The sequence below is a fragment of the Podarcis gaigeae genome (assembly GCF_964106915.1).
Source record: "Podarcis gaigeae genome assembly, chromosome: 4".
Lineage (NCBI taxonomy): Eukaryota > Metazoa > Chordata > Lepidosauria > Squamata > Lacertidae > Podarcis > Podarcis gaigeae.
In genome coordinates, this window is record NC_139677.1 from 47,440,037 (window position 1) to 47,460,665 (window position 20,629).

Here is a 20,629-nt window from a genome sequence, read left to right on the forward strand (position 1 = left end):
AAAATATTTTACAAGATGAAAGCCAAGAAGAATTGTGATACATTGCTACAGATCCTGAATAGGTAAATTAGATGAGATAGGTACAAAATAGGGTATAATCAATGACATACAGCATGACAGCATCTTTTCAATGCCAATTAATTAAAGTAGTTAATCAAGAGGATGACTCAAATTGCAAAAAAAATTGGCATTTTGTACAGTTAATTACGTGGACTATAGAGGAAGGGCTGGATAACAACATAATAGCTTTTGGAACAGATTGGCAGAAAGGATCTGCTGCCCTTCTGCTAAGTGAGCTAACGGAGAAAACATAAAGGTATTTGTTAAGGAGAAAGTGGCATAGCAATGCTCACAAAGCTGAGGAATTCCTACAGCAAATTGTAAAGATTTTAGTCTAAAGTGAAATCAGCTGTTAATAAGAACAAGTTAAAAGGTAACGAGAGAAATATAACACAAATTTTTAAAATGGTTTCCAGCATATCTTTACGTGAAAGTTGAGATAAGAAGGAATTGAAAGCAAACTTTAAAAAAAAAATATATTCTGGTGCTTTTTAAAGTAACCCAAAACAATGACCATTTGACAGTTTCAAAGATGCATGCTCTGATCCTGGTGATCTGTTCCAGGCACAGAAGCTGAAAAGGCACACTGAAATGCCAGAATCTCTTCTCTCTCTTTTTTTCAGTTGGTGAACTCAATTAGGGGATGCTGTGCAAATCTGCACAGGCCGGGAGTTTCCCAGAGTTGTGAATTTTAGGAGTAGACAGCCTTCGCCCAATGGCCATGACAGGACTATAGAGGGAGGGGAGGGAAGTTAGGGGGAGGCATTTCTTGCTCCCCATCGTCTGCTCCTATACCACTACCATCCCTGTGCATGCAGGTGTATAAAGGTAAGAGTAAGGATGTTGCTATGGAGGCTGGTGGAATGACCAGGTGGGCATATTAATTTCCAAAGCCTCTTGGACTGACTCAAGAAATACACTTTTTTGTGGGGGCTGGGGAATAAACAAATACATTCATTTCCGGGTATATCCAAGCTTGGAGGACTACATGCATCTCTTAAGTCACTGGGTTTGATCCACAGTAGCGGGATGGCAGACGCTCTCTCCCATACCTGGGCAACTCCCTCAGCTACCACCCTGTCACCACTTGGCAAAAACTTCCAGTGACCAGACAGCACTGTTAAATGGAGTGGACTCAGCTGCATAAGTTGTTTTCCCCTGATATTTGTAACACTCTTCCCCCTCAGTCACCCAGCAGCATAAGCTAGCCCAGAGTCACCAATCCGGTGCCCCTGAAAGCTTACAGTGAAGCTACTGGGAAGGTTGAGCAGATTCTATGATTTAATTTTTAAAATGAAGTTATGGGGGGAAATGTGCAGGTAGCTTCTAAGTGATTTCTGTAATTGTGCCTGCACATGAAAGCTCACACCAGTAACAAACTTTAGTTGGTCTCTAAGGTGCTACTGGAAGGATTTTTTCTTTTATTCTGTAAAAAGAGTGATGTGGCCACCTTGTATATTTTTATGGTACTGAGGAATGCTCCTTGTTATTAGACAGCAACACCAAGAGAGAGAGAGAGAGAGAGAAATTAGCATTCTGTTCCCACAGGTGGTATTTTCTAATTTGTCACACTCCCCATGGCGGCCATTTTGTGTTCTTCCAACCAGTTTGTGGCTTGCACTCCCAGCACAGACACACACATGTCTAAAATGGTTGGTGACCTCTGATCCAGCCCATTTGGCGGGATCATCTGACCCCAAGGAGGTGTTTTAAGGGAGCTGGAAGAGTTACCAGGGAAGAAGGATGTGAGAAAGTCATCTGGTACTAGCCCTCTTGCACAAGATTTGGGCACGTCTCTTGATCCAACCCAATATGCATGCCATTTTGCATGCCATTTGGATGCTGCTGCTCCATCCAAATACATGTACACAAACAAATTTAAGATATGAGCCTGATGATTTAAGTGCCTAAACATGGCTTTTATTATTCAACATGCATTTAACAGTCTAATAGCCTTTCCCAAGGTCACATACAATAAATCAAAGAAAGAGCCTGAATTATATTTTCTTTTCTCTGCATTAAGTGCCATGCTTCAAACATCAGACCACATACTGGTAGGGTATTCAACCGAGATAAAAGAGTTTATCTGCTAGGATTATTTGCCAGCTTTCCTTTCTCTTTTAATCAAACTGTCAAATACAGTCAGACAGCATTTTTGCAAACTACACCTGCCAAGGCTTTTAGAATGTCAACTATTTTATATGTACTTCATGTACTTTTCATGTGTTTTATGTCTGCTATCTTTTCTCCACTTTACTTGCCTATTCTTTTTTAAGGTCAATGGTAGGTGTACAAATGTCACATTCTAATCTTTATTTCTGGGCTTGTCACATCAAACAGACCATTTCAACAATGCCCCTCTTCTCTTTCCTAGTGTTTATGCAGAAGCTTTCCATTTCCCTTGCTTTGTACATGCCCTTCTTATAAGGTCCCCTCAATAAAGCAGCTTCTGATAACAACAACAACAACCAGGCCCTGAATCCTTCAGGATTCTGGTTCTGGGCACTTTTAAGTACCATTAATTTCAAAGAGAATATTAAGCACTTGTCCATTGGATAGTTAATGAAAGCTATTAATTCTGACTAGGGTTATTGGTTTCTTCCCAGGATGGGTCTCCCCAGGTGGCTGATTTTGGAAGGACAGCAAACTGCAGGGTAATTTATTTTATTATTATATAGCATTTACTGCTCAGAGGAAGGATATGTGCTTATGGGATTTTCTTGACTGTGTGCGTTGGGCATGGGAATGCCTTTTGCCACTCTGCCCCAGTCAGAAGAATGACTTGGATTAGCCCTGTTGTTTCCTGTAACAAGAAATTCCTTACTCTCATCTCTTCCTTGTGAAGTGAATGCAGTGGCGGCTGGTAACATGTCAACTTGGGAAGACAGCCATTTTCAACCTTGCTGTTTTCATCACAATAGGACCTCTGAGGACTTATCTAGGAAAATGTGTCATTACATATATGCAGAGTGCAACTGTCTTCTCCTTTCCTTCTATGGTTGGGGAAAGAGCTTCCACAAGATTAATCATAATCAACCTCCATTCTGCCTGAAATTTGAGAGAGTAGCTTCCATGTTTGAGGAAGGATGTGGAATCATACCCAGACAGGCATAGAGTCCAAACTCTCCATTTTAGAAATTCACTGACAAATTCACAAAACAGCAAGGTGGAAATAATAGTGTTAGCCTTTCCCTTCCATTTGTATGCATTCAAGATATATCCCCTGCTAGGAGAGGGGGTTGTTGGCAGCAGATCCACACACCTTTCTGCATAAACAGACTAAGAGGCATGCCCTTCTTGAATTCATGATCTGGCTGCCACAAACATGGCTCCTGTTTTGCTCCCAAAAGAAGCACTGCAGGCTTCTCTAGAGGAATTTAATGCAAAATTAGCTGACAAATGTTCTTATGTATGGTTCAAGTATCTGCCTAGGAGTTGCCCAGGCTATTCTTACAAAATAATAATAATAATTGGGCGGTGGTGAGGAGAAATATAGAATTTGACCACCTTTGAATTAACATCTTGTTCTAGAGGGCTCACTAAGCTCTAAATTGGTCCTTAATTAATGCCCTCTTAATTATCTCAATATTTACTCTGCATCTTTTACCATATAATCTCAATTAATCAAACATAATAAAAGGTTTTATATTGTTGTTTGTTTTCACATTTCAGTTTGGACCTAGAATTTCTCTGGCAGTTTGAAAAAATCCTTAAAATGCCCTTCCACTTGTTAAGTTTTCAGAATCGATTTTCTCTTGGGTAAAATAATTAAACGAATAGGTGATGTTTCCTCAAATAGCTCTGAAGCAAACAAAGCTGTGCATGAGCACCATGCATGATAGTGGCACATGTCAGCATATTATTGGTTTGTGTACACACCATATGATGAATAGGGAGGATTTTGTTTTTTTTAATTACGGTTGCTTTTAATTAGCCAGTGCAGGAAAGATCAATAGCACATCCACATCCAAATGCTTAGAGGAGCTTTGGAGGTTAAAGAACTGGTGACAAGGAATGCACTTTTCTCCAATAAAGAAATTTAGGCCCCTATGGGGACAAAAGCTAGGATTGGTTGCCATACAGACAACTAACAGTATTGCAGAAAGAACAGGAGGCAAATGTTCAAATATGCTTCATTTAAATGCTTCTCTTATCATGTCAAGAAAGAATCAGCTGGTAAAGGTTTTGCCAATTAAGTGGTTGAAGCCAATTTTCTTACTATTTTAAAAGCATTTAAACTGCTGAAAAAGAAGCTAGCCACATCAGATCTGCTAGCCTACAAACTAAAATTTATTGCATTTTAGTATTATTAATCTGTATAGTTACAAATTATTTTGTACACTGGTACCTCGGGTTACATAGGCTTCAGGTTACATACACTTCAGGTTACAGACTCCGCTAACCCAGAAATAGTAGCTTGGGTTAAGAACTTTGCTTCAGGATGAGAACAGAAATCACATGGAGGTGGCGGCAGTGGGAGGCCCCATTGGCTAAAGTGGTGCTTCAGATTAAGAAGAGTTTCAGGTTAAGAACAGACCTCCGGAACGAATTAAGTACTTAACCCGAGGTACCACTGTATACATTTCTACTTAAATGTTATGCGATCTATATTAATTAAAAGCCATGGTTTTGTTCTTCACAACTACTAGGACAGTGCGCACACGTGCACATGTACACACACAGTATAATAAAATCCCATTTTAATTTGTTCTAAATAGAGACACTTTATTTTGTTCACTTGGATCCTCTGCTGCAAAAAGAAGAGCCCTTCCATATTAAGAAGGGCAAGTATGGATACAACCTGTTTTATTTATTGTCTAAATAAACAAATAAAAATCCCATTTTATTTTTAGACATTTTGATGCAAAGGTAGTTTAGGCACCTTATTAACGCTAATTACGTCTTTGACCACTAATAGCAATAGATACTTTATTTAAAAAAACAAAAAACAAAAAAACTTTTTTTATCTTGTTGAGCTTTAACAATCTGCTCCAAGGGACTTCAATGCTATGTTTTCCCCAAGAGATAGTAACAGCCCCACATTCATTAACACTCTTAATGCTACACACAATTTATAACTGGTTTTCTTATTTATGTCTCACAAGCCTAAACACACTCTTGAGATTTAGTGTGAAAATGTAAAGTGTTGAGCTAAGTAGTTATAAAAAATGACTGCCATTGTACATTTATCATTATTTTGGTTTCGTGTCAGTCCCAGAATACTTTCATTTGTTTAATTAACCTTTCCCTAAATTTTGCAAGCAATCAAGTCACTAAATGTGTCTGAAATGAGAAGAAAGGCCATTTCACAAAAGGAGAAGGGATACTAGTTCATTTTGTAGTACATTAACTGCTCCAGTGGAGCAAAATAATTAATTTTTCTTCATTGTACCATAATCAGCAAACCTAATCTTCAAAGTAAAACAGCAAACAGCTTTGCAATTGCTCAACACACTTAACTGTCATTCAGATTCACTGAGTGAAGTCCAATAGTTTATTAATATTCTGTAGATGCTTGCTTTGTATTCCATACCAGAAGCTGAAAAATGTCCTTTTAGTCACTGCCAACTACATCAATTAACTTCCGAAACGATTTTGTATTCACCTATTTAACAACTACTGTTACAAGCAATTTATACTGCAATAGCAAAAAGTAAATCCCCAGCGATACTTTATGCCTAACAAGCAATGGAACATTTTTTAAGAAAAGAAAATACTGTCCCCTATCTATTAGTAAGTATTTACAGAGGGGATATATTCAACTAAAACTTGTACATAATCTAGAAGAAGGTCTATGCGTATTACATTACTTTCAGTATTTGTTTGAATACCAACGTTCCCTAGCTTACTATGACTTTTTACTACAACTTTTTATAGAATCAGCCAGTAAAAGACAAATCATGCCTTCCTATTCCTGCATTGGAACAAAAAATTGCCAGGAACTTGGAAATCTGTGAGAACACAATAAAAACTTTGCTCTAAAGTTAACCAGAGTCTATAATACTGTGTCCCATAGTGGCCAACCAGCACTGGGATGCTCAAAAGCAGGATATAAGGGCAATACCTCTTCCACAATGTTGCTCCCCAAAAACTAGTATTCAGAGGCATGCTCTGATTCTGGAAGTAGTATATGTAGGGTTGTGCAAAATATTTGCAAGAACTTCAAATCAAGAATGAAAGCAGGGTCGTTCCAGACAGGTTTAGGGTGGTCCCTTAACTGTCTCTACAGCCACAGCAGGTACTGCAACCTACCAACAGTTTGACTTCATCCCCAAAGGTGATTGTTTCCTGAGACAGATGGATGCCAACAATTGCAGGAGCAGAATAGCTTTCACTTGTGCGGTGGGTACTGTATCTTCCCCCTGTACACTATATTCCTAAATCTGTTATGAGATATAGCCCACAATGCTTTGGACCACATTTGGGGGTGAGATGGGGTGCATGCTGGGGGAAGAAAGGGGGGGGAATCCTGTTGCCCAGGAGAAAGTACTTCCGCATCAGGAAAACATATGGCTGAAAAGAGGTGGGTGATGTAGGGCTCTTTTGTGACGGACAGATCTAGATTTTAGTTAGAGGAATGATTTTACCAAGATTCCCCAATCACAAATATCTCTGCCACATGTCACACATCCGTCCATGTCAAATAAGCTTTACACTTAAAGGTAAAGGTAAAGGTACCCCTGCCCGTACGGGCCAGTCTTGACAGACTCTGGGGTTGTGCGCCCATCTCACTCAAGAGGCCAGGGGCCAGCGTTGTCCGGAGACACTTCCGGGTCACGTGGCCAGCGTGACAAAGCTGCATCTGGTGAGCCAGAGCCGCACACGGAAACGCCGTTTACCTTCCCGCTGGTAAGTGGTCCCTATTTATCTACTTGCACCCGGAGGTGCTTTCGAACTGCTAGGTTGGCAGGCGCTGGGACCGAGCAGCGGGAGCGCACCCCGCCGCAGGGATTTGAACCACCGACCTTTCGATCGGCAAGTCCTAGGCGCTGAGGCTTTAACCCACAGCGCCACCTGCGTCCCACCAATCTTTACACTTAGGCCTGTTCAAACTTCTGCTTGTCCCATGTCTAAAAAACATGGGTCCAAGCGGTTTTGCCTGTGCCCCACCACTTTACCCCATAAAACCTGCTCTTTAGTGCTGAGTTGGAACAAATGTCAATCTGGAGAAAACCTGATTGATGTTTGCTCTGATTCGATGGGTTTCTCTAGGGAAAAGCAGCAGGGCTAGTGGAAGTATGGATCAGCCCTTATTTTATGTGACTTTTGGTTCCAATTGAGCAAAAGACAATCCTGAAGCTGTTTTCAGAATAAAATTCTGCTTCTTTGCCTTGCCCTTTGCAATATGGCCACCTGCGTGACCCTGACTGCATACATACCTCTGACCTCTCTGTTCAATGCTCTGGGCCTCACTTTCGGTCACTTTACAACTAACTAGCCTTTGGCCTTTCCAAGTGACTGCTACTGGTCTGATATTAGGAACTGTTAAGCTTGCACTCTGCTGCCCTCATTAGTCACCCAGGGCTCAATGTCAGAAAGTTGGCAGGTCAGGCTCTGAAATTGGCTGCCTCCCCAGGCTGCCTATTGACCTCCCTTGAGGTTGAATGAATTCAGAGAGCAGTTTACTCTATGTTCCCTATGTTTCCTTACCTGATAATTTCTGTGTTTGATCTAATCTTTCCCACAACATAAAAACTACTTGTGGAACTCTAGCGGAATCTTGTGGAAATTTAGCACTCATCTGTATGTTAACTGATTCCAGTAAAAAAGCCATTTGCAAACTCATTAACCCAGAAAATTGCAGGACAAAATTAGTGACAGTATTCCAGCATGCAGTTCCTTCCCACTGTTATCATGGGGGAACAGAAGCATATATATGCGTATATAGCACTTGTTGTTGTTGTTTAGTCGCTTAGTCATGTCTGACTCTTCGTGACCCCATGGACCAGAGCACGCCAGGCCCTCCTGTCTTCCGCTGCCTCCCACAGTTTGGTCAAAGTATATAGCACTATTCAGTGACAAAAAATGACACTGCTAACATTGTATTTATCAGGATGTTTTCAATCTTCCTTTGTTTGCTTGTTTGTATTTTCACAGGGCATTTAAGTGCTAGTCTAATACTGATGTAAGAATAATTATGAACTGGATAATATTTGTAGAAATGCTATTGGGTTAAAATTAAAAATAGGCACAAACTTTGATGATGAATAATTACTTATACTCTGAGAGGACCAACAGCACCTAAATGCCTGTAAAATGTGTGGTAATCCTGGTAATTAACTACCAAAAATATGGGCTGATTTGTGAATCTATAATTGTCATACAATACTGCTTCTTGAAGTGTGCAGAGGAGCTGGCACGCTCATAGTTGAGCTAGGAGCAGATGGAGGTCCTGATTTATGAACGGACCCCTGAACAAGGGGGATATACACACATCTGTTGACATTTTGTGGAACCCTGGTGGGTACGTCTACAGGTATCAAGAGGGAGTGGTGGGTCCATATAATTAGTGCCTCCATGAGATTCCAGGTGGTAGCCAGCCTGCTAGGAGCCTGAGGCACTGCTGGAGGTGATCACATGGGGGTCCACTTTTCTACGACACAATCCCAATGTTACTTTCTTTATTGCATATTTTTGTGATGTGAACAGCTGTGGTCTTTTACATTATAGTATAGCAGCTCGTGTAATTTGTAGGTCTTTGATTAATAGTAATTGCAAATGTTCACATGCTGCCTTGGGAAGGGAGAGCGATCACAGCTTGCAATGATCATCATGAAACAACAAAAGAAAGATGAATTCACACATTTGGGTGGCCTCTGAAGAATCTGTCATACCCAAAAAAGAATCTATCAAATTCAAAGAAGCATGTGCAGTCAGGATTACAGAAATATCATGGCTAGAGCAAAGCTAAGCTTGGTGGAATAGACTGCCTGAAACACCAGTTTCATTCTTCTTCTAAAATACATTCTTCTTCTAAAATTTATCTATATAGCACTTTTAACTTGTAAAGGCTTTTATTCAAGCCCCATTCATTAAAGGTGCATTAAATATCCCACACATACACACACATTTGCAGGATTATTTCTCCCTTGTGAAAGAGGGGGAATATCTGGAAACCTTCGTAGGCCTAGCACATTTTTAAGATTTTATTTTTAAGCAGGAGGGTACTCTAATTTTTAAATATGTGGCAGCTGATGTCAACCTCCCCCCAATTTATTATCAGAAAGCAAGCATCTTTGCCACTGATTCAACTGTTAGCCTTGCTGTCCTCACTGCAGGTTCCTAGGACCGAATGCCCCCAAGAACAATATTGTGTAAGAACACAATGTCATCTCCAGGGACATTCTTATGAGAAAAGGGTAGGTATCTGTCCCCACTGCAGCCATCTTTCCCACTTTTATCCACGAGTAGTCCACATCTGAATGTATTCGAATTTGTATTTGGGGAGCAAGTCCAGTTTTTCCCATTCATATAAGTAGCCATTCCCCCTCCCCCCTCCCCGGCTTCCTACTTGTTGATTCTATTATGCCAGTTAAGGGCCAACACATCATATACACAAATAGCTGCATGCGTACATAGTGGGTTTTTTTAAAGATCCTCTGCCCAAGAAGAAGTGAGCAAAAGCACAGTCAGGCAATTGTAAATTTGCTTCTACCGTTTTGTGGTTTTGTGCAAATCTGATCTCTCTCTCTCTCTCTCTCTCTCTCTCTCTCTCTCTCTCTCTCTCTCTCTGGCCAAGCTCCTGATGCACCCTTACTGGAATGCTGGAAACAATATGAAAACAACTATAAATCATTAGCACATGCTTCTCAGACTGCTGCCCAATATAACTGACATAGAAATTGTTAATGGGGCTTGCTTGTGCATTCTTCCAGTTTTGTGCAAATCTGAGAAATCAAAAGAACAAGATATTCCTTCATTCAGGAGTTCATTGGTAATTGTTATGATCACTGTTGGAAAAGAAATAAAAGTATTGAGGAAGTAGTAGGTACATAAAGGGGACTCGCAGAAAGTGACAGCTGATCCATCCCTTCCTGAAGCAAATAATATGCAGCCCCAAACTGAGCACTTTGGAGCCTGATTCTCCCCAATTTACTGAATTATCCCCATGTTGGATAAACCTGAATTTACAGTGGGAAAGCATTGAGACTGGAGTTGCCTGAAGGTACTGACATGTGGACTACACAAATCAGATGGGCGTATAAACAGCAACAAAAACACAGTAAACTCCAACGTGTTAAGCCCTCAGCATTATTTCTACAAGAAATAGAAACAGAAAGGATAATAATGCTGTTGCCAGTTCCTTCCATTAAGAGTGATCTCTCCATATTAATAGAAGCATTGGTACATAACCTTTAAGTAGATCAATTATTTGGGAAACTTTATTTTTCAATTTGTTGTATGCTAAAATTACATTACTCATTTTTACTGAGCAGATGGAATTGTAGGCTGATTATGATTTTGAATCCTACCAAATAATTGGTACTAGAAAGCGTAATAGCTCATTTCAGCTAGGATTGTTATTTATACACTTGTTCAGATTTATGGTTTAAATTAAACATATAGCTATTTACATTTATTTTTATAGTCATGATTTCTTTAGATAATGCCACCCTCTCAGCAGATAGCATTTTAATCTTTAAGTCAACTATTTGGCTACTTCAAAATCTCACGGCTGTGAAGATGAGTTCTACCACTTGTCAGCACAAACATCAGACGTAGGCTCGTTGGCACAGTGATGACTGATTATGCAATAAAACAGAACTGAAGAAGGGAAAGTGATGAATGCTCCATAAATGAAGTAATTTTAAATCACATAGAATATATTACGAGATGGTGGCAAGGTGGATGAGAAAAATAAGCACAGAGTTTTTAGTTAGGTGGTATCACTCCCTGAGTGGCTCCAACAACTCCCTGCAGGGTAAGGGCTTTCTATGGGGGATTTATGTCAGAACAGGGTGGGTCCTAGAGAGCTCATTAAGGGAGGAAAAGTAATAAACCAATGGCTGAATCCAATTCCCCACCTCTGCTCTAAACTCTAGTTTGGCTTAGCAGAACATTCAAACTTGTTTTTCTGTCAGACATCCAATTATCTGCACAGGGTCCTCAGTTAATGTATATTTGGGCCTTACTGACAAAGGTCCGTATAGTTAAAGCTATGGTTTTCCCAGTAGTGAAAGTGATGTATGAAAGTGAGAGCTGGACCATAAAGAAGGCTGATCGCCGAAGAATTGATGCTTTTCAATTATGGTGCTGGAGGAGACTCTTGAGAGTCCCATGGACTTCAAGAAGATCAAACCTATCCATTCTGAAGGAAATCAGCCCTGAGTGCTCACTGGAAGGACAGATCGTGAAGCTGAGGCTCCATTACTTTGGCCACCTCATGAGAAGAGAAGACTCCTTGGAAAAGACCCAGGTGTGGGCAAAGATTGAGGGCACAAGGAGAAGGGGACGGCAGAGGACAAGACGGTTGGGCAGTGTTCTCGAAGCTACCAACATGAGTTTGACCAAACTGTGGGAGTGCCCGGCGTGCTCTGGTCCATGGGGTCACAAAGAGTCAGACACGACTAAATGACAAAACAAAACAAAACAAAAACCCACCTGCAAAGGGGAGCACAAAATTTGCATATATTTTCATGTTCACAAAACATATGCAATTTGTACGCAAACTTGGGTCATCTTTGATGAGTTCAATAGAGGGCCCCAGTCCCCATGCAGTAAACTGGTCCCAGAAAAACAAGCTGACACCCTGGAGGCACAACAGATCTACACTTCATCTTCAATATAACATCATGAATTTATGTAAACAAAAAAATGTAAATTAATTGCAGTTTATCCATTCATGATTAGCCTGAAAACAAGTAGGACTAGGTAATCCTGAAGAAATGGAATAACTAGGTATATAACAGCAGTATACGTGTATGTGATCCTACACCACCCTTGAATTTTAATATTTGATGTCCTTTCATATGACAGTCAAAACTCCATGTCAAAAAAGAGATAATTGTTTATCTCTTATCTGCCTTATGCAAGAGTTGTTTTTTTTAATAAAAAAAAACAGTGAGATTTAAAGATTAATAATCCCAATTCTATTAGGTGCCTAACGGTTAATCTTAATTAATTCCAAAGCAAATGAATTTTACAGTATTTCATTGCCACTGAATTAAATGTAATACAGAGATTTAACTATCTTATTCCATAAGCATACAAAACAGGGAGCAGGATTTGAAGATAAAGAAAATAATTACATAAAAGCCTAATTGCAGCATTTAAGAAGGTTAGCTCAGAAGCAAGCCCACTGAATGCAATGGAACATTTTTCACCCCAAGCAGGCGAGCCTAGGATTGCAGCCTTAATAAATGGAGTTCTATGACTCTCAATTCAAAAGCAATTTCCTTAATCTGCATATGGTATATAATGTTGGCTGCAATCCTAGACTTATTTTCTTGGGGAAAAAATCATTGAAATCAATAGAGTTTACTTCAGAATAGACTAGGAATGTGCTGTGAGTCAATGTCACAGAGAAGTGGGGCTGTAATCCTATACCCACTTACTATAGGGTTAAGACTGATTAAACTCAAGTTACTTTGGGATAAATCTGGATAGGATTAGCTCTCTGTGGTATCATTCAATATTTGAAACATAAGACAAATGTATGAGGAGGAAAAATGTGGAATCAGAAGAAAGAAAGTACTTTCTTGGGCAATTGCATTTCAGCTGTTGGAAAGCTTCAGGCAAGGCCTGTCTTCCGCTTAACCAGATTTGAGTTTCCCTGCGGGTCTGGAAAGCATTTGGCTAGGTTGTCCTCCATTTCTTATTGATACACTCAAAACAAACGGGTTGTTTTTTTTCCTGAGGAAGAAACCCTGTTTAAGTTTAAATTTTGCTTGAAATGAAATTTTGGTGGTAACTCTAAGATCTCCAGAACTAATTAAAAGACAACTTTTTAGAAACACTGCAGCATTTTCTTTACTAAACACCCAGTCCCCACCCAAAACTTGGAAGGAATATGTCAAGTTAGCACAATATCATTCTGATGCACTATCCCAAGAGAGCAATACAAACCAGAGCCTACCGAAACCGAGGCGCCTTCACTATTTTAAAATGTCGTATTTATTTGAAAACTTTTTTTTACCTCTTTTTAAAACTGATTTTTATTACATTGCAATTTTGGGAAATTACAAATAAAATGTAGTAGCGGCTAAGAAACTGAGTATAGGCGTGTGCCCAAGCAACACCTAGTTTTTCAGAAAACTGGGGATCATGGCGAGGAGGAGAGAATACGGGGCAGCAATTCTGCTTCCTCAGCTGCCATTACTAGTGGGGAAGTGGGTGTGAGGGGAGACAAGATACTACTGTCCATGAAAATAATATTACTGACTGATAAACTATCTGCGTTAAAAAGTCAGCTATTGTCTATATTACAGATGGAATACTGTGGGGAAAAGATCAATATTGAAAAAGTCTCAGCCACTACAAACATGATTCAGGCAATGTGATTATGCTGAAGATAAAGGCAAAGATCCTCTAAAAGCAAAGCACCAATGTTTTCCACTCATCTTTCTTTCTTTCTGTGATAGTGGCTTTTTGCGGCAATGCCAGTGACATTGATTCTGATCTGCAGTTAGTGTGGGGATCAGCACTATCCCCGTGTGGTTTCTGGGTGTCAGGTATGCCGAGAAAACAATTGGGAAGCAGCAAGAGAAAAACAATACGAGTATGAAATAACTGTCCCAAATTGCCTTTGAATGTTGATGATGTTAAATCAAACTGAAAGCATTCCCAAAAGCTGCCTCCATCGTCTTACCACTGGAAGGTGAAAGAAAGAAAGAAAGAAAGAAAGAAAGAAAGAAAGAAAGAAAGAAAGAAAGAAAGAAAGAAAACATATGGTCTCCACAAATATTTGACATGTTTTATGAACAGATGTCCTCCCTATTATGCTCCATTTTTATTGGCAATCATGTTTATGGGCAACCATTATAAAAAGATATTTTTCACAACTCTGCCTATTGTGCCTTAATTATTCTGAAAGAATGAAATTAGCCTATTCTGTCTGTAATACAAATGATTAGTAACCTTAATTTGCTTGTTTCCAGTATAGTTGAGACGGGCTGATCCAAGAAAAGGTATTATCTTAGCTGCACTATGTCTTATTTCATAAGAGAGAGAGAGAGAGAGAGAGAGAGAGAGAGAGAGCGCTAGCAAAAATGGATTAATATGTTATCTTCACTGCTTAAGCCAGGGTGGGGGACTTGTGACCCTGCACATGTTCTTGGACTCCAATTCCCATCAGCCCAAGCCAGCATGGCCAGTGGCTGGAGATCATTAGAACTGTAGTCTAGCAACATTTGTAGGGCCGCAGGTTCCCCACCCCTGTCTTAAGCATTTAACTATTCACATAAGCACTCCATTAAACATCTAAAATGTTAAGGTACAATTAACATAATAATAATAATAATAATAATAATAATAATAATAATAATAATAATTACTACACAGGGCCTACACATGAGTATGTGCTCTAAGTGAGGATGTGACAGAAGCCCATGCAGAAGCCCCACCCCCAATATCTCCAGGTGCTTGGGCTCCTTCACATGTTTAGTAGAACTGAATTAATAGGATTTACTTCTGAGAAGACATGGTTAGGACTTGGTCATGATTTAGGCCCCACTGATTCATGTAAGAATCACGGAAATTAATGAAGCTTAGGCCATTATTAATTGTTCAATTGATTTCAATGGAAGGAACCTAGCTTAGTTTGGATCCACCTCTGGGTTTTGTCTGTATACATCAGGCTTCCTCAACCTCGACCCTCCATATGTTTTGAGACTACAATTCCCATCATCCCTGACCACTGGTCCTGCTAGCTAGGGATCATGGGAGTTGTAGGCCAAAAACATCTGGAGGGCCGAGCTTGAGGAAGCCTGGTATACATAGCAAACCTGCTCAATGCATAAAGCTTGGAGCTTCAATCAGACACACAGACAATATAAAAATCAACTGCATGCTTATTCAAACACTTCCATACTATTAGAAGACAATCATAAAAATAGTGCGATAATTTCTTCAGAAGAAGCAAATGGCAAATTGTACTGAAAACTGTAATGAAACTTTGAAAAATAGAGCAATAAAACAGTGAATACACTGTTTCATCATTTTGAAAAGGTGGGTGGGGGAGAGTACAAAAAGTAGTGTCTCCGTTACAACTGAAGTCTCATTTAAAAACATTTCCTTTTCCATATTTATGAGTCGATTTATTATCACCCAATTGACCTGTTAGCAATTTAATTATGTATGAAGTACTTCATAATAAGTAACTATTGAGGGTTTTAATAGACATATTAAGTTACTGCATTAATAATATGATGTCAAAAAATCAGGGCCTTCATACTGGGAGCAGGAGAACATTTAAAATCAGCATTTCAATTTGGAAACTGCTTCATTAGTATGTAATATCCCTTATCGTTACATAACTAAAAAAACCTACCCTGATGTGTGCCTTTGTGCTACAGATCCATCAGTATTCTTACTCTGGCCCTTTGCCCCCTAGAATACTAATGATGTACCTCTAGATAAATATACATACATTTCCCTACTCACTAGATCATAGTTTTAGACAACTGTTTACCAAGCTTACCAGGAGACTTTCTGTGAAAAGCATACAACCACATGAAAAGATGATAGGAATCAGCTCAGTACTGATAGATTGTATTTCTCATAATGGCCACTACAAATAAATGTTGCATGAATATTTTTCATATTTCTATTAGATGCATTTAGGTAAAGAAGCCTTTCCTCTGTCAACCAACTACCAATTTTAATAATTTCTCAGATATGAATATTTATACTCTTACCTACCAAACATAAATATTATCATTTTCACCAAATGAAAAATAACTTTGTTTGCTGCTTTGTTTTTGTGGGGGTAGGCTGGGCCAGGTCACAAGCAAGGAGTGGGAGCCTACACTTTACTGCAGCCCAGAGGAATGAGGTTAAATTGTATAATATAAATATGTATCTATCGTATGGATCTGCCGTATCTTTCTGGAGCTAATCAGAAGCAGTGTATAAGAAGAGCAAGCAACATTTTTAACAGAGTTGTTTGCCCTGGTCCTCATTTAGAACACAGAAAGTGTCCTTGTGCAATTAAACTATGGCTTGAGTTTGAGAGATGAAGCCAAATCAAATGTATCAATCTTTCCAAGTTTCAAACAGACAGTGTATGTATTTCTAAATGCACCCTCAGCCTAAAATATTCATTTATAATGCATATTGGAACACTTCTTCAGCTGAGAACTTTACCACAAAATTCAAAGAAGTGTGAAAGTCGAAGGATAATTATGTTCCAACCTGTGTATTAGTTTAGGAGGTGCAAATTGAGTCAGTCCACTTTAAAATGGTGACCAAATGAAATTCTCTTCCATCATGCAGTGTATGGTTTGCTCTGATATGCTTGCCTGAGGCCTAGTGTGCCAAGAACATCTACATTGGTTAATTAAAGGAGATTTCATAGAAGGGAACTTTTTGTGAGAAGATGATATTTAATTATTTAGCAGAATTTGTCCAATGCTCAATGATTAAAAAAACCTCTAAGCAGTTTACATAACACAGCTGTGAGCACAATAGTAATTTTTATCTTAATTAAATTACTTGAGCTGTTTATGTAAAATTGTTATAAACAGGTATACAAGTGATGTTTGTAGTGCAAACATGTAAGCCTACACACATACTACATAATGGAGGTGACTTACAATAAAGTCTGACAAAATTTCCAAGGCTAGAATTTCCAGTGTCAAGGCTCAGACCCACGACACAAAAAGAAGACCCTATATTATATTAATAGTGTTTCTTCTCACTAATTAACAGCCAAATGGGTCGTCTTCATATCCGTTTTAGAGAAGAGGACAATATTTGAATGTGAAATGTTATTTCCAAGCTTTATGCTGTGTTTCCATGACCAATAATTACTACACATTCCCTATTATTAACAAACAATTGGTAGACTTCAGGGTAAGAGCAAAACTTGCCATTTGGGGGCTCACTTTGTACTTGAACAATCACCTCAAAAGTCAGAAGCAAAAAAGAGAAAGCTTAAAAATAATTCAGATTGAAACACGGAAGATATAAAAAGTTCAAACTTTAGTGCTCCTCCTCAAAAAACCCTTTCATCCAAACATCCAAAAAAGTGAAATTAGTATAAAAAGAATAATGAATGATTCATGAATCATTGTCTGTGAATAACTTAAACCAGCTCCTTACATCCAAATTTAGGACATAATTTCAAAAATGCTGATGAACTGCAACTTCTATTGTAATCAATAAGAACTGCAAATCTAAGCACCTTTGAAGAAAAACAGCTACTTTACCATGGTGCTTAACAAAGAACATACACCTTTAAAAGTTTGCTGTAAATCCAGAAGTGTTTGCTTAAATCATTTTGAATCTTAAGGAATTAATTATCTAGGTGAGTAAAAAGCAACCTTAACTTTGAAGTTTCAGTAAACTAAATGAAAACCTGTTTGTGTGGTGCAACTATAAAAATGAAAGTGGATAAACCTTTTCCCTAGCACCTGCATGGAGAAAATTGATCATACACTTACAAACAGAACCTGATGCACACTAACCTTCAGGATCAAGGAGTTTTTCAATTCCTAGGTGTCGTTTGGCTACGTTGAATGCATGGTCTAATCGTTGTACAGCTGACTGTTGGCGAACCACACTATCCCAGTCAAATAGATCTGGTCTGAAAAGAAAAGGGAAATCTTGTAAAGTTACCTATGCAATTCTATGTGCAATTCTAGATTTGGAGGGCTAGTCAACTGCATCACAGGGCTGGCGAGACCCCTAGTTTTTTTGTTTTGGTTTTTTAAAAAATCATTTTCTATCTCATACAAAATTAAAACATTCAAACGAGAAATTCAGCTGTATCCGTGAAATGCTGCAGGCCAGTCTTAAATGTTTTATAGGCAGGGATCAAATTACAGCTTAGATAAACAGTCTGGGACCCTATACTATTAGTTACACTGCTTGCAGTATAAATAATTCTATTAATTTTAGACACCCTAGTTTTAGCTAAGTTACCCATTAGGACAGGTAAATTTGTTTTCAAGATTATAGAAGACGGAAATCTAATCCTACTCAATTAAATATGTGTTCGATTCAGTCTACGGCAGGTGTGATGCCTGCGCCTTAGGTTGAACAGATTTCTACCCGCTTCCAACAGATATAGACACACAAGAGCAGCACAATGAGACATTAGAGGGATGGGAGGCCTAGTTCAAAACAGCTGGAGGACACCGTGTTGGGAAGGGTGCTCTGACTCAACCCAAGCAGCTAAGAACTGCATAACAACCCAACGAGACAAGTTAATCTGAAAGATAGCGACCCGTTCCACACTTTTTGTTTCACGGCTAAGCAGAGAGTTGAAAAAGGTCATCTGGTCATATTTGCATTTTCTTCACAAATACAAAATACAGGAAATATTTTAAATATATAACATCATTAATAAAATGCTGAAAGTCAGCATCTGATTATCCTTGAAAAAATATTGGCTTCCTAAAAATGAAGTGTATTCAATTAAATAAGTAAATATTCTTGTTGAATGGAACCATTGCATACATAGCAAGTATTTTCACAGGCAGCATTACTGGAAGAAACAATGAATCTTTTTATTGCTACACCTTGTTAGGGAATGGTTTTCTCCAGAGACTACCACTAATGGAATTTAATGCAAACAGACCTTTAAACAGAGATGTATTGACTATATGTTAAGTGGACTTGTATAAAGGGGCCGTGTTAACACATTGTGTCAGGACTGCCGCTAGGTCCCAGCTCACAGAGGACCAACGCCCAGTGGATGTTATATACAAAAGTCTTTATTAAAGTTTAGTTTCCATTTCCAAGCTCTGGGCGCGCAGACCCACGTCTTGACGCTAGACCGGCTAAGTCCCCTCTGACTCACTGCTCCACCCACACCAGTTTAAGATTCTAGCCCGGCTCCACCTCTTGCGCTGCTCTTTCCTGCGCTGGGTCCTTCTGCCCTCTGGGGTTCCCTCCTTCCTGGACTCTTCTGACGCTGAGCCTCCTGAGTCTTGCCCCTCCCTCCGGCGGGCTTTAGGACCTGGCTCCCTTCCCGGGCTCCCCGTTGTGCCGCGCTCCTGTACATTTGAACTTGGCGCGCGCGCCCAGCCGGTGACTTTCCTTCTGACCGTTTCCCCGCTTCCTGATGTGGGCGTTGCCAAACCTGACTCCTCTCCTCCCTCTGGTGGTGAGGACACTGGTCCCGACTCCTGGGACTCCCCCTCCCCACTGCGCTCTGGTGGAGACGCTGGTCCTGATCTCCAACTGCTGCTCAGGGACTCCCCGCTGGCCCCTTCCTCCTGGGGCTTCCCCCCTGGACCCCCCTTCGCTCTGGCCACCGGCGCTCCCTTCTGTGAGTCCTCCGATTCGCTAGAGAGGCTTGTGGAATAACTCTGGCCACTGTCACTGCCTGCGCCCCCCTCGTACTCCTCCTCCTCACTCTCCATTTGCTCCCCCTCCTGTGTCTCTCCTTCTGAACCCCTGACACATTGCATAAGATATTGGAGAAATGCAATCTCCTGATTCAAATCTAGTTTTATGCCTGATACTTAACATTTCATTCACTAGCATGAAGACTGCAATGTGAAGTTCTTCCTTTCAGAATTATTAAAAGTTTTTGCTATTACAACAGTTTCTTATCTTTTGCAAAATGATTTCTTTTTTTTTTCTGGGGGGGGGGGGAGGGGAATGTTCCATGATGAAAAGCAGAGTAGTTCCAGATGTGAAATATAAGTAAATATGAATGGTAACATGCACAGGAGAAAACATAATAATCCACAAAGAACATATTAAAATCTCAAAAAACAAACAAACAAAACCCACTTTTCCTGGATTTATTATAGTAGTGCTTCTAAAACAGTGGACCGAGACCCACCAGTCAGGATTGAGCCATTTTTCAGTGGGCCTCAGTGCCATAGTCTGCTCAGTGCTTCCCCACTTGCCAGTCCCAGCCTTTTGATTGCCCCAAGGACAGCAGCAGGGAAGCAGTATATGACTATTTTAATAACTTAAAATAAGTATTATTAGACTTTTGGGTCAGCTCACCACATCAGATGTCAAAGAAATAAACAACTTGATGATGTTTAGAAGACATATGAAGGCAGCCCTGTTTAGTGAAGTTTTTAACGACTGATGTTTCAATGTATTTTTAACCTTCTGTTGGAAGCCGCCCAGAGTGGCTGGGGAAACCTAGCCAGATGGGTGGGGTAGAAATAATTGTTGTTGTTGTTGTTATATAACTGAAGACAAGGAATTTAAGTGCTTCAGTAAACAATGCACCACAAAGACATACTGTAGTCTATTCCGCATATAATGATAAACTGTGGTTTAACCGTATGGGAATGAGCAGCAGAATGAACTTCATGTTTTCATGGGATAGGGTTACTGCAGCCAGGAGGAGAATCAGAAGCATTCACTTCCTGTTTTAAACTAACCAGAGTTTGTCACTTTGTCTGAACAGGGAGAACTTGGATTAGTTTAGGCTCTGGTT

General features: G+C 39.7%; 1 protein-coding gene and 1 long non-coding RNA gene across 21 annotated transcripts in view; one reads left to right on the top strand and one right to left on the bottom strand.

The window, feature by feature from the left end:
* DMD (dystrophin) overlaps positions 1–20,629 on the bottom strand; it is a 991,104-nt gene that overhangs the window by 641,926 nt on the left and 328,549 nt on the right. For all 20 annotated transcript variants that reach the window (XM_083734089.1, XM_083734109.1, XM_083734093.1 and 17 more), the window contains exon 7: positions 17,685–17,803. In XM_083734089.1, coding sequence (XP_083590215.1) covers positions 17,685–17,803 — 119 coding nt within the window. The remainder of the gene's footprint in view (positions 1–17,684; positions 17,804–20,629) is intronic.
* Positions 1–20,629, top strand: part of LOC310842606 — a 438,867-nt gene that overhangs the window by 288,325 nt on the left and 129,913 nt on the right. The window lies entirely within an intron of this gene.